The sequence below is a fragment of the Vulpes vulpes genome, chromosome 11 (assembly GCF_048418805.1).
Source record: "Vulpes vulpes isolate BD-2025 chromosome 11, VulVul3, whole genome shotgun sequence".
Lineage (NCBI taxonomy): Eukaryota > Metazoa > Chordata > Mammalia > Carnivora > Canidae > Vulpes > Vulpes vulpes.
The window spans coordinates 102565215-102579481 of record NC_132790.1 but is presented as its reverse complement, the minus strand read 5'-3'; the positions used below and the strand labels follow the sequence as shown (position 1 = coordinate 102579481).

The 14267-nt window shown below is 43.5% G+C and overlaps 2 protein-coding genes across 3 annotated transcripts in view; one reads left to right on the top strand and one right to left on the bottom strand.

Annotated features, from left to right (window-relative positions):
- The window catches only part of GFM1 (G elongation factor mitochondrial 1), a 43946-nt gene that overhangs the window by 7195 nt on the left and 22484 nt on the right, over nucleotides 1–14267 (bottom strand). Inside the window, exons 12-15 of the mRNA XM_072727257.1 lie at nucleotides 13816–13953; nucleotides 12862–12944; nucleotides 2272–2434; nucleotides 156–300 (exon numbers count right to left, since the gene is read on the bottom strand). Coding sequence (XP_072583358.1) covers nucleotides 156–300; nucleotides 2272–2434; nucleotides 12862–12944; nucleotides 13816–13953 — 529 coding nt within the window. The remainder of the gene's footprint in view (nucleotides 1–155; nucleotides 301–2271; nucleotides 2435–12861; nucleotides 12945–13815; nucleotides 13954–14267) is intronic.
- LXN (latexin) lies at nucleotides 6806–12826 on the top strand. 2 transcript variants are annotated; one of them, XM_072727264.1, is made up of 7 exons: nucleotides 6806–6915; nucleotides 7282–7441; nucleotides 7866–7928; nucleotides 9186–9363; nucleotides 9598–9734; nucleotides 12168–12230; nucleotides 12502–12826. In XM_072727264.1, the coding sequence occupies exons 2-7, from the start codon at nucleotides 7313–7315 to the stop codon at nucleotides 12598–12600; spliced, it is 669 nt and encodes a 222-aa protein (XP_072583365.1). In that variant the 5' UTR covers nucleotides 6806–6915; nucleotides 7282–7312; the 3' UTR covers nucleotides 12601–12826. The 2 variants fall into 2 exon arrangements, with proteins under 2 accessions (XP_072583365.1, XP_025861933.1); XM_026006148.2 differs by lacking the exon at nucleotides 6806–6915 and having other exon boundaries at nucleotides 7198–7441.

The window sequence follows — 14267 nt, the reverse complement described above, 5'->3', positions numbered from 1 at the left end:
AATTCCCTAACTATGTGCCCAGACCTGCCATGGTCCCTGGTGAGCTGCTAAATGCCCTCGGGCGACAAGACTAAACTAGGTACAGGGTCCTGAGGCTCTGAGGGTCACCAGGGAAAACAGACGTGGGTTGCGGCACGTGCCAGGACACAGAATACCTTGTTTCAGGGCCCCTTCTCCCGCACGGATGAAAGAGATTTCATTGGAGTCGACCATGTGGTGCGCCCCATCTTGCAGGACAAACCGGAGCCCGGAGAGCTTGTGACCGGAAAGAGGCCCTTTCTCACAGGCGTCCAGAAACCCCTGGCAACGAATGAACACAACTTCTGGAATCAGTGGGTTTCACTTGGAGATACGTCACCAAGAATACTCACACATTCTACTGTTCTGAAGTATTTTTATGGATACCACATTCCACCCCTCAAAAAAAGTCTTTAAAAAGTGAACAGCTTAACTTTATTATTGCGACATCGAGATGAACAATCCCTTGGAAAAGCATTATCACTTACAGGTGTGGGCTGGTTTGAAAGTGATGCTGTGCGTGCTAATAACCCTTATCATCTTCAGGAATTATTTATCTCATAACCCATTATACACATAGCCAGCTCTTAATTTTACAAGGAGGAAACAGGAAAAGTACCTCCACCAAAACTGGCATTGATTCAACAGCTGCGTGCTGAGCTCCCACGACACACCGATCACCCCTTGCCTCCCCGGCAGGTCGCTACATTACAGCTATGGTGTCATAACACTAAGAAATGCAATTCAACACTAATTTCATTTTTCCTAATGCAGTTCTTTAAAAAACCCAGCTTCAGGAGGTATGACGAAACACAATAAACTAAACATATTTTTAAACTACAATTTGGTAATTTGCAATACTTTTTCAGTCCCTTCAACATTTGTAGAGCTCCTCCAATTTAAGTTCGTTTTTCCTGGCAAACAATCACATATATCTGCGTATATAGTACAGTGTATTTCTGACACTGCAAAACTATAAACTCTGTGTGTGGAAAAAAACTTAAGCTCTCCTTCACCTACATTAATCTTGGAGAACAGAAGATAAAGGTGTGAGAGTGACAAAATAACTGTCTTGTAATAAAGTACAATGAATGAAATCTACTAATCACAAAGAGCACTACCACCACTTAAACCAAAATTATCATTAGTAAAGATTCCAAGTTAAAAGGGTAAATGAAAACCTAAACATCTCAATATATGAGAACAGACTGTTGAAGATCAGCAACCATCTTAAAACCAGTGACCCAGGAAAGCAAATCAAACACTTACCTCTCGCATGTGCAAAGCACTTCATAATTTACAAAGAAATGTCACAGAGCATTATTTGATTCTCAAGGTGGTGGGGGGTTCAGGGTTAAGGTTTTTATCTACACTGTCTGCAAACGAAGAAGCTGGCTCTGAACCCCACATGCTTTACCAAAGAGCACATTCCTCAGTAGCAGAGAGGACGGGAGAACTCAGGTGCTGGGAATCTTAACCAATGATGTGCTACTTGGACAGTAAACTTCAATCCATAAATCTCAAGTGACTGCTACAAATTTTAGTTGATTGCAATTAATGAAGTATGTTCAATTTGTCAAAAGGAAAATAATAACTATGATTAAGAAACAGGATGAGGGGCACCTGAGTGACTCAGCTGGTTAAGCATCCAACTCTTGAGGTCAGCTCAGGTCACAATCTCCGGGTTGTGAGATCGAACCCCGCACTGGGCTCCGTGCTGGGCAGAGCCTGCTTAAGAAATCCCGCCCCCCCCCCCAGAAGCTTATATATCAAGCATGTTTAATAAATAGTTGCTAGTGCATGTCTTTAAAATGCTAGCTACAATTTTGAGATAGTTGAACTAGGAGAAAGTGGTTTAGCCCTCTTAGAGAAAGAACTGCTGCTCCGTTTAAAAAAAAAAAGAAGAAAGAGAACGATTTCCCCCTTGCTGTCATAGCATATCTTTATATCTCTTCAACTTAATAAATTGAAGATTAAATCAGATAAAGAAGCAGGACTTCTTTATCTGATTTAACTAAAATGAACCATGGAAGACGATGTGATAGAAACAGGATGGGAGGGGTGCCTGGCTGGCTCAGTCAGCAGAGAATGCAACCCCTCTCAGGGTCGTGAGTTTGAGTCCCACACTGGATGTAGAAATTACTTGGGTAAAGAAAACTTAAAAAAAAAAAAAGAAAAAAAAAGAAATACCTAATTTGATTTGATATCTAATAAACTGGTTGAAAAACATGCAATAAAGTTATTTGTTTTTACCTTTTCTACTGCAGGCACAAACTGCTTTGGAACATTTGCCCCAAATGTTTCATCTGAAAACTCCAACTTAGTGTAGTTCTCTGGGTCCAGAGGCTCCAGTACACCTATCACTTTTCCAAACTGGCCTGCACCACCCGACTGTTTTTTATGTGTAAATTCAAACCTGAAAGTGATTTAGGAGGGGGGGAAAAATCAACACAGCATTATGTTAATTACCAAAATGAAATAATTCCTACTGATCTAAATGAAAAACCACATTTCACCATTTTCACTTTTTCTTTTGAGTACTTTGCCATAAAATCTCATTGTGAAATTTATTTAAAAAGCAATTCTCTCTTTCCTGTTTTTACTTGGCAGCGAGGGTGAGGTTCAACACCAAAGTAATCTAGGGTTTTCTTTAATCCTGCCAATTCTTCACTTCACAGGTAGAAAAGCACAAAGGTTAGAAGTCGGTCTGAGGTTCTTGGTCTAGTAACCTACGTTCCCACGAGCCTATCCTATTCTTGTGGAATCCCTCCCTTTCCCAGACACAGGGTTCGCTTCTTAAATGCCTACAACTGAAGACAGTCCCTTGAAAATGGGAGCTCTGCAGTTAATTTATTGAGACGGTTCCTATCTGAGCTGACCACATGGACTTTACGGAGTGACGCAATACAAGGGAAGGGAGTTCTGGGGGGATTACCACCTAAGAGGAGTAATGGCAAAATAGTGACTAACAAGTCAGTCATTCAGAGACATACAGGGACAGATCAGTGCTCACTTCAAACCACTCGTGGCAACAGAAATACAATAGTATGTTCATATACATATTAAACATTTGTGAACATACACTAGTTCACTGAAAAAAAAAATAGCAGGAGTATTTACTGTCTGCAAAGCATCTCTCCCTTTAAACTGAAACCTTCCTCAAGATAAGATGAGGGGCCCCTGAGTGGCTCAGTCGGTTGAGCATCTGCCTTCAGCTTGGGTCATGAGCCCGCGGTCCTGGGATGGAGCCCTTGCTCCTTAGGGGGCTCCCTGCCCAGTGCGGAATCTGCTTCTCCTTCTCCCTTTGCTACTCTCCCTGCTTGTGCTGTCAAATAAATAAATAAAATCTTAAAAAAAAAAAAAAAAAAGTAAAGACCTCAAGATGAAAGAGGCCAAAAAGGCCAGCTGCTTTCAAAATTATCTCCGATAACTGCAGGCAAATGGACACTAATGAGTGTGCTCCTACATACAGATCTATGAGTGCTTTGGAATTACTGAACATTAGTTTTGGTAGGAGATGCCAGCTTGGAATACGTGGGTTTCATAAAAAGCCTAAGTGTGAATGCACCTTTAAATAATCTCCCAGTTGCCAAGAGATTTGGGATGGGCTGAGAAAAACAAAATGCTGGAAGGTTAATTTTTCTGGGAGGGAAAACAACAGCTATCAGAACTAAGAGAACAAAAGCAGAAGGGAAAACAACTGCCAAAGCAGCACAGAATGACGGAAGGGATTCCACAACCGTGGTCCACTGACAAACTGTTGGGTATGCACAAGTTCTCGGAGACATCTAAAATTTTGTTTTCGATTTGACGATAACATAACATCTATACAAATATACCCTTGACCTGTGCTATCTATGGGGTAACCAAGGATGTTTACATTTAAGCTAGAATTTTTAAGATATTTAAATTTAGGGATCCCTGGGTGGCTCAGCGGTTTAGCGCCTGCCTTTGGCTCGGGGCACAATCCTGGAAGTCCTGGGATCGAGTCCCGTGTCGGGCTCCCTGCATGGAGAATGCTTCTCCCTCTGCCTGGGTCTCTGCCTCTCTCTCTATCATGAATAAATAAATCTTAAAAAAAAAAAAAAGATATTTAAGTTTAGTTCCTCAGTTGCACTACTAGTCATATTTTAAGTAGTCCACAGTCAAATGTGGGAAGTAGCTACGGTCCAGAGCGGCGCACTGGGACATTTCCATCACTGCACAAAGGTCTACAGGACAGCAGCGCTCTCAAGGGCCAGTTCACAAACGAGTAAGTTTCAGGGGCAACGTTTGAAGCATCATCAAGTGGATGCCAAATAATGGAACACCGGGTGCCAGGCTTGTGCTAAGCAGTTTTTATGGATTATTTGTTCTTCACCACAACCTATGATGTGTGCACTATTTCTAGCACCATTTTACAGATGAGAAACCTGGGATCAGAGAAGCTACCTAACTTGCCAAACATGATGTAGCTATTAAGTGGCAGAGCCGGGATATGCACTCAAACTAAGTCTCTTAATCAAACATTTTTCTAGAGGGCAGAACACAAACTGATATAACCTGCAAATGAGGATTTCACTTAAACAGCTGTGAGAGGAACGGTATACGAAGACAAACTTTACAGTAACAGACAAGGGATAGAAGAACTGAGACATCACTCGGTAGGCAGCTCACAGGTGTGCTGGAGGTAGAAGAACCCATGCTCCAGTCATCAGGCCACTAGCATGTCATGAAAGGCAATTTTGTTTTGGGAAAACATCATCTCTCACAAAAGTATTAGTGTTAATTAGAACTGCGTTGATTTTATGTCTTTTGTAAATTTATTTTGATTTTACAGTTGTAAAGTTGCAAGCTGCAGACCTTTTTACTTAGTTTTATGCTCATGCAGTTACATAAAATTATAATAATTAACCTGATCCCAGAGACCTGTAATAATTTTGTTACTTTAAAGGAAACCCATAGGGATGCCTAGGTGGCTCAGTGGTTGAGCATCTGCCTTTGGCTCAGGGCGTGATCCTGGGATTGACTCCAGCATCAGGCTCCCAGTGGGGAGCCTGCTTCTCCCTCTGCCCCTCTCTAACTCTCATGAATACATAAATAAAATCTTAAAAAAAAAAAAAAACTAAAAAACAAAGGTAACCTGTATATTATTCAAATTTGAAGATAAAAGCCTTGGACTAACCATTCATAAAGCTTTAGTACGTAAGATTTTAAGGACTCATGTATAGGAATGAGATTCTCTTAGTGCAGTTTATTAACATCTAGATAAACAGTTAAATGTTTTAATGTGGAAATTATACTTTGGGGGCATCTGGGTGGCTAAGTCGGTTTAAGCATCTACCTTCAGCTGAGGTCATGATCCCAGGATCCTGGGATGGAGTCCTGCAACTGGCTCGCAGCTTCTCGGTCCTCCTGTTCTTGCACGCTCACTCTCTCTCCCTCTCAATAAATAAATTAAATTAAATCTTTAAATATATTATACTTTGAAAAGAATATAAATGTGTGCTTTTAGTAAATGCCTAATATGTCACCACATACTACCTAGCTTCGATCTATAGTATTCCTAAAGCTTCAAGTGGTGACTTCATCCAGGAGGCTCACAGTATATTTCCAACCACTCCAACTGGAAATAACCAGGAGGTGTTAACTAGCTATTCGTGAAACTTAAATCTTCATTATCAGCAAAAAGCTCTGTCAGCATCACTGGAATGTACTCAGCTACTCTTTCCTGGACACTATCAAAAAGACCTAAGATTCAAACAATGCACACACATGCACACACACACACACACACACACACACAGACAACCTAGGAAGTTGGCTGATGAATGACTCACCCTCTCAGTCTCAAAAAGAAAAACCTTTCTTTTTTTTTTTTTTTTTTTAGAAAAAGCTTTAAGAGAAGAAACTAACCTCCTCATCCTCTACTTGCTTGATGGTTGGCTAATGTAACTAGAAAGGACAGAAATGTCTTACTCCTTACATTTTTAAATAATATACTTACTCCAAATACTTTATTAGTAAATGAAAAAGGGTATTTGAGGAAAAGAACACATTACAAATACATTTTTATTCTTTAAAGCACCACAACAGGGCAGCCCGGGTGGCTCTGCGGTTCAGCGCCACCTTCAGCCCAGGCTGTGATCTGGAGACCCAGGGTCGGGTCCCAGGTCGGGTCCCCCCTCTGCCTGGGTCTCTGCCTCCCTCTTTCACGCAAAAATAAGTAAGATCTTAAAAAAAAAAAAAAGTTTTAAAGCACCACAACACATATGCCAACCCAAAGAACTTTCAAAGAAACTTCAAAGATCCGTTTTGAGAAAAAAGTAAAGAATTTCTGTATCCAGGATGACAAGCTCAGGGGAAGGTCCGGCCCTGCCCCGGGTCCTCAGCAGGTCCCAGGCCTCCATCACGGTCCATTCAAAGGCAACACGAGAAGGCGATCAAGAAACCGGGAGTGAAGTGCAGGGTCCGCGCCTGCGTCCGCAGCTCCCAAGGTCTGTTGGAAGTCGCTTCCCCGTCCTGCCTTAGGTTCAGTCGTGATTTTTTTTGTTTTAAAGATCTGACTTATTCCCGAGACACAGGCGGGGACACAGGGCGCGGCAGGCCCGGGGCGGGGGCGGGGGAGCCGGGAGCCCCCGGGGATCCCACAGGTCTGATTCTTGGACTGTGATTTCAAAGTGATCCAGGTTAGAAGCCGGTTTGAGAGCAGAACGTCGCGTCTCTACGAGGCGGGGGGAGGGCGCAGGGCTGGAGCCCACGGGTCGGCGGGGCGGGCCCACAGGAGGCCGAGGGGTGACGGGGTGACTCACGGCCCCGGCTCCTCTGCACTTCGCCCCCTGCCCCGCCCGCCGCCCGCCGCCCGCAGCCCGCAGTGGAGCCCCGAGCGGCCCCCTCCGCTCCCCGCCCTCGGTGAAGGTGGGTGACGGCCTCGCCCCTGCCCCGCCCCCCGCCTCCCGCGGGAAAGGCCCGGGCTCCCGAGGGGGATGAGCGGCAGGGGCGGGGCAGGGCGGGGAGGGAAGGGGGCGGGGCGGGGCGGGGCGGGGAGCCAGGCCCCCGGGGGAGCCGGGAGCCGGAAGGAGGAGGGGGGGAGGCGGGGAGGGGAGGGAAGGGGGCGGGGAGGGGAGGGAAGGGGGCGGGGCGGAGCGGGGAGCCAGGCCCCCGGGGGAGCCGGGAGCCGGAAGGAGGCCGACCCGCCCCGCCCCGCCCCATCCCCACCCGGGCCGGCCGGCTCCGTCCCTCCCGGCTCCGTCCGTCCCTCCCGGCTCCCTCCCTCCGCCGCAGGCTCCGCAGGCCCCGTCCGCCGCCGCCGAGCATGGAGATCCCGCCGACCCAGTTCCCAGCGGCGCGGGCGGCCTCGGTGGCCGAGAACTGCATCAACTACCAGCAGGGGACCCCCCACAAGGTGTTCCAGGTGCAGGCGATCGCACAGGCCAGCGTGCAGGTGAGGCCACGCCGGGGCCGGGCCGGGCAGGGGGCAGGGGGCCGGGGCGTGCTCGCGGGGCTCCCCGGGGCTCCCCGGCCCCGTCTGCCAACAGCGGCCTGCGCTGGGGGAAGCGCCTCTCCGGCCCTGGACCACACGGAGGGGAGCGCGCCGCCGCTCGGGCCGCCCCACCAGGCTGCTTCCATTTCTCTAAAATGTGCGATCGGAGCAGTCCGGTGCCGCAGCCGGGGGTGCGGGCGGGGGTGGCCGGGGGTGCGGGCGGCCTGGGCCTCGGCCTCCGCCGCAGGCTTCCCTCCCTCGTCCCTCCCTCGTCCCTCCCTCACCCCACCGGGCGCCGCCGCCCCAACCACACGAGAATCGTATTTTCCTGACAGCACAAAGAACCGAGTTATTTTTGTAATAAGTCACCGCATTTTCTCAATAGGATATTCCGGAAAAAGGACATAAGTATTGCCTTAAGTTTTCTGTGGAAGAAGTTATCCAAAAAGTAAGTGAAATGTCCATCATGAAGTAAAGTTTGACTATGAATATTTTAGATCACCTTTGCTGATCAATCACAGGATCAACTTGCTTTCTGTTTTTAAAGCTATGGAATCCCTGCCTTGAAAAAATGATGAGCATACAAGGGTCCGATTATACTCCTTTAAAAATATATTTTGAGGGATCCCTGGGTGGCGCAGCGGTTTAGCGCCCACCTTCGACCCAGGGCGCGATCCTGGAGACCCGGGATCAAGTCCCAGTCGGGCTCCCTGCATGGAGCCTGCCTCTCCCTCCTGTGTCTCTGCCTCTCTCTCTCTCTCTCATAAATAAATAAATAAATCTTAGAAATATATGTGTGTGTATATATATATATATTCTGAGATACATGAGGTAATTCTGTTGAGCTATTTAGAAAAGACACATTTCAGTTCAAATAAATTCCCTTAACAAATGTCATACATTAGGCCAGTCTGATATGAACAAATGACGTAATTTACTTTCCAGTCATTGTCACTTTATGTCTGCCTTTCCAATTTTCCTTCACTCAGAGAAAGCCAGTGCCTTTAGATAAAATATTTATGAGCAATAAAATGACCAAATGATACCACCATGTTCCTAAGAATTTTTCTGTAATGGGGCAGGGAAATTTTAAAAAATTAGATACCTGCCAAACTGTTAGTGAGACAAACTTAAAAAGACCCTACAATTTGTTTACCTAAATATCTTAAAATTAGAAAAATAAAAAGTTTGCCCTTTTGTTGAGCATAATTAAGGAGATACAGGCTGACATGAGGACATTTATTAAGATACCCGGGCTGCTGGACAGCCATCTTTCAAGGCAGAACCCATGCTACTATTTTCTGATTTTACATCTAGACAGGTTACTGTATCTGGGCTTGAGAATATTTCTGTTATTCAGAAGCAGAGAGTAAAGAGAGTAATAGACTTAAAAAGTAACCAGTCTAAAGGTAGTATGTGAAGTCAAGACTAAAATCTGGCCTTACAAATGGACACCCCATTAATACTAAAATAATAAAGTTTTAAGATGGATTATAAGTTATGATACTCTATAAGTCATAAAAGAAGTTATCTATATTTTAGATGCCTTCTAGAAAACTGTTAAGCCAACCTAATTAGCTATCTCTGTCAAGTGTGGAATACCATGGGGGCGGGGGCAACATTCTAAATGTTGTAACTCCAGAATGACAACTAGTGATGCATGGCCATCTGCATCTAAAGATATTTTGCAAAATGTTTCAAACAGCAAGTTACCCTGAACTGCACAGCTGAAGTCCTTTACCCTCTGACGGGACAAGATACCGCACCAGAAGTCAACTTCACATTTGAAGGAGAAATTGGAAAGAACCCAGATAAAGAAGATAACACATTTTACCAAAGACTCAAGTCCATGAAGGAACCACTTGAAGCACAAAATATTCCAGGTACATAAATATGACATGGAGACATTTTTCAACTTTAGCGTTTGCAAAAATATTCATTATGAGTCTAATTCAACACAGGAGGGCCTTGCAGATTTACAGATGCGTCGCTTAACCGAGTCCTATTCTGTGCACGTTTGAAGGAAACTCAAACAGGACTTGGAATTTAGACCTCACAGAGGTTTGATCCCTTGTATGTAAAGGGCTTCCACTTACCAGTGCCGTCCCCCCCTCCAGACGGTCTCGGGCACGTGCCCCCGGAGATGGAGCCAGTCCGACACCTGGCCTGGGTCGCCTGCGGTTACGTTATATGGCGGAACTCGACGGAGAACACGTGGTACAAAATGGCGAAGATTCACACGGTCAAGCAAGTGGTAAGTGGCTTCTGTAGCCAGCAGCAGTAGGAGGTGTGCCGGGCGGAGCGCGTGGCCCCTCGGAGTGGACAGGCGCTGGCCGGGGCGGTCCGTGCCTGCGCTCAGCGTCCTAGAGACGAGGGCTCTGGCGATCGAACTTTCGGATTCAAGTCCCTATAGCTCTGCAAGCGAACCACCTTGGCTTTCCCACTCCCGAAGTGGCAGCCCGGCTGCTCAGGGACGTGCCTGGCATTTTCCTGCCCCGAGGATCTGCCGCAACAAAATCTTAGCCTCTTTTAATCCTTGCGACGCTTGCTGTTTGTTTATCATGTTCTTTTATAACCAGTTTAGTCATAATCTGCAGCCTCAGACCTACTGCTGTCCTGGTGATAAGTCTGATAGGACCATTCAGAACGGGCTCTTTCTAGTCTTTAGAGAGATCAAGTCAGCCTCACATTTTAGCTTTATGAAGAGGTTAAAGAGAAAAAAATAAGGGCAAGTGTTGATGTCTAAATGGATATCAAGGAAAACAGAGTGCCAGCCTTTAGAAACGACAAACACCCATCTTTTGCTTCAACGTGGATGGACCTGGAAGGTATGATGCTGAGTGAAATAAGTCAGTTGGAAAAGGACAAACATTATATGGTCTCATTCATTTGGGGAATATAAAAATTAGTGAAAGGGAATAAAGGGAAAGGAGAGAAGATGAGTGAAAGTATCAGTGAGGGTGACAAAACATGAGAGACTCCTAACTCTGGGAAACGAACAAGGGGTGACGGAAGGGGAGGAGGGCAGGGGGTTGGGGTGACTGGGTGACAGGCACTGAGGGGGGCACTTGGCGGGATGAGCACTGGGTGTTATGCTATATGTTCGCAAATTAAACTCCAATTAAAAAATAATAATAAGAAAAGAAAAACAGAGTGCAGAGAAACCATAATAAACAGTTTTAGTTCTATAAGAGAAAAGGACGTTCCAAATGACCTGTTTCAGCTTGTTGGAAACAAACTGCAAGGCAGCTGGAGCACCTGTGCTCCGCAGGCTTTTGCCACCACTTATTAGACACCCACGGGCCCTGGAGGGCAGGATACCCAATCACAATAGCTAGAATATAATGCCAATACCTAACATAAATACCACAAGAACATTTTAAGAGCCTTTTTAAAAAAAATTTTAAGTAGGCTTTGTACCCAGCATTGAGCTAACACAGGGCTTGAACTCACAACCCTGAGATCAAGACCTAAGCTAAGATCAAGAGTCAGATGCTTAACCAACTGAGCCACCAAGGCATCCCAACTGAGGAGTTTTTTAATGCATTTCTATAGATATCAACTTTGGTTACAAATTCCTACTGGGCTATTGAGGCCTCAAATAATTGAGTATCATGTCTGGGTTACAGAGGTTATACAATCATAATCATGGTTTTCAGGGCAGGATTTTGTAGCAAAATATGTTCAAGACAATGCTAGAAGTTGTATGAAAGAAAACTCCTGTAACCCCCTTCATCAAAGCTTTAAAGCATTAATTAAAATTTCAGCTGAAAGGCTGACTGCACATTTATAATCAGTATTAACCAAAGGGGCCACAGGAGCTGCCCCTCAGACGCCAGGGCTTGTTTCAATACATTGATTATAAGCCTTAAAGAACCTTGGGTAAGTACAGGAAATCTCTGGTGAATACAGTTTTAAACGATGTGGATGCCGTATTTCTGTGTAGCTAATGGCATAAATACTTTATATGCACAAACCAATAAGCAGCACAGATCGAAGCTGTAATTGCAAAACCATATTAACTACATTCATTACATTTTCCTATTTTCAGTTTTTAAAGAGAGAATTTCTATTATAAAATTGGTTTCCTTTAATGTAAACACTCATTTCAGTAGCTTATTCCTTAAAATGATGCTTTTCTGAATAATAGAAACATTGAGGAATCTTAAATGACAAACTTTAGATCATAATGCTCTGAAGTAGCTACCACAACTCAGAACCTAAAAGGGGTATACAACTTTTAGAATAACAGATGAAATATGATTTAAAAATGTAGTTTGAGAGAAAACTTATTCATAAGAACATAGTTTTTCTCTCTTTTTCTTTTGTTTCTTAAGAGATAGAGAATAGGCACAGGCATTGGGTAGGATGGGAGAGGGAGGGAGAAGGAATCTCAAGCAGGCTCCACACCCAGTGTCGACCCAATGCAGGGCTCCATCTCATGACCCTGAGATCGTAACCTGAGCTGAAACCAAGAGATGGACACCTAACCAGCTAGCCACCCAGGTGCCCCAAGAACACAGCTTTTCTGATCAGGCTAATTAAAGTATAACATTCAATTTTTATTTTTACTTATTAAATTATTATCTATTATTATCTAGTAACAAAAGCTGAATTTTAAAATGAACATATCATTTTTGCCAAAGATACTAAGTTTTAAACACTAGGTTTTTATTTTTTATGACAGCAAAGAAATGATGACTTCATTGAGTTAGACTACACTGTTCTACTTCATGACATTGCATCTCAGGTAAAGTATCATTTACCTTTATTTGATGAGACTTTGAAAACTAAGACTTGTTTTATAGCCAGAGCGTATGTCTTATTAATTTTGACTCTAAACCAGAATCCATGTAAATTAATACGGACACTAGGTTCAAGTATATTATACTTGTAGCCATTTAGCTTCTTTTTTGCTGTTCTTTTTAAGGACTGTTTTGTCTCTAACAAAATCTAAACCCAACATTGTTTTCTTAAAATGTTTTCTGAATTTTACCACAGCTTTAGTTTTTTACTTGCAGGAGATTATTCCGTGGCAAATACAAGTTCTCTGGCATCCGCAATATGGTACTAAAGTCAAACATAATACCCGTCTGCCAAAGGAAGCTCAACCGGAATAAATGAAGACCCTATCAATGAAGTGTCAGCTTCCTTTTAATGATGTGTATGCCTGTCTTCACTGATACCTACATGGTGCCATGCAAATCCCAAAGTGTAACTTGGTATAAATGTCTTCGTTACAGTATGGAACCATACAGATTCCACACAGTAGAGAGTATCATGATGTAAAAGTGTCCCAACGCTAATAGTGGTATGTATATCCCATAATAAAAAGCTTCAATTACAGCCTCACAGCATGTTTAATTGTGTTGCATACTTACGGGACAGGGGCAGTAATGGTCTCTCTGAAGGCAACTTTCGGCTTTCCTGTGACACAAGGACAGCCATATTCTCTTTCCATCCTCTAAAAAGAACAGAGGGGAGTTAATTTTTTCATGTGCTTAAAAAAATAAACTGAAAGAAGAAAAATCCCAAGACTCTTAACTGCCTCTGAAGTACTCATTTAAATATGATTAAAATGATAAATCTCAAATCACTGAGGTATCTTAGAAAGGTTAGAAACATCAATACAAACTACTTTTAAAGATTTTATAACCAATTCCAATTTAGACTGTTTAACGGACACTTGTCTCTAGTTAATTCAATCACCAAAACTTCACCTTTGTTGCATATTATTACATATTCTCTGGAATAGCGTATGTCAGAGTTTTCTACTATCTTAACTTCAAAAATATGATCACGAGAATTTTTTATCATTTGTCAAATAGCTTTTGTTTTCATTCATAGATACAGAAGACCTTTCCTAGCAAAAGTACAGCCTATCTACTCTTCCTGTATCTATATTCTAATAATCTTCAAGTACTGACTTGAGAAGAAAATAGGCAAGAAAGGGCCTCAAGAGTGGGTACTTCCAGGCCAACTTCCTCAGCAGGTCTCTCCCTGCAGACTGTCTCCCTAAGGCTGGGACCAGGATTCGCCTGACCTAGGGGTGGATGGATGACCTAGGAGTGGATGGATGATCTTATTGCAAATAACTTGATTTGGAGTCGTGATTCTAGGAGTCTGCAAATGTTTTTACAAATAAAAGGATTCAGGATCAAAAATAATTAATTTGTTAAGAGATAGTAACATTTGTAACGTAACTGGATGCAAACCAGAATGAAGTCTGAAGAATCACTATTAGTTTGCAGTCATTAGACTAAGAATCATTGACTTGTAACAAAACACAGACATATATAAAATGAATTTAAGTTAACTTCCTTGTGACTCATTACCTGAGCATAGATTTCTAGGTGTAATTCTCCCATTCCAGATACAATGGTCTCTTTGCTCTCATTGTCGAAGTGGACTTTAAATGTAGGATCTTCTCTTGTAAACCTGCCAATACCTTTTGAAAATTTTTCCAGATCATTCTTTAAAAAAAGAAAGTCATTACACATTTTACTAAGCATAATAGGCAATAGGATGCTTGAAAGAACTTTACTAAATGACATCAAATACATGAACAGTTAGGAAATAGCAGTGACCCCTACCCAGTTCCTAGGCCAGACCCTCTCAACACGGGAGCTTGGACACCATACAGTCAAGAGGGCTGACAGGATTTTCTTTCCGTAACAAGATACAAAACAAGAGTCCGAGACTCCACTCTGCCCTTTCCTGTTATATCCTTAGGTGTACAGAAACTGTCCATCTGTGGAAAACTGCCCGTGAAGGAGAGAGAAGAATT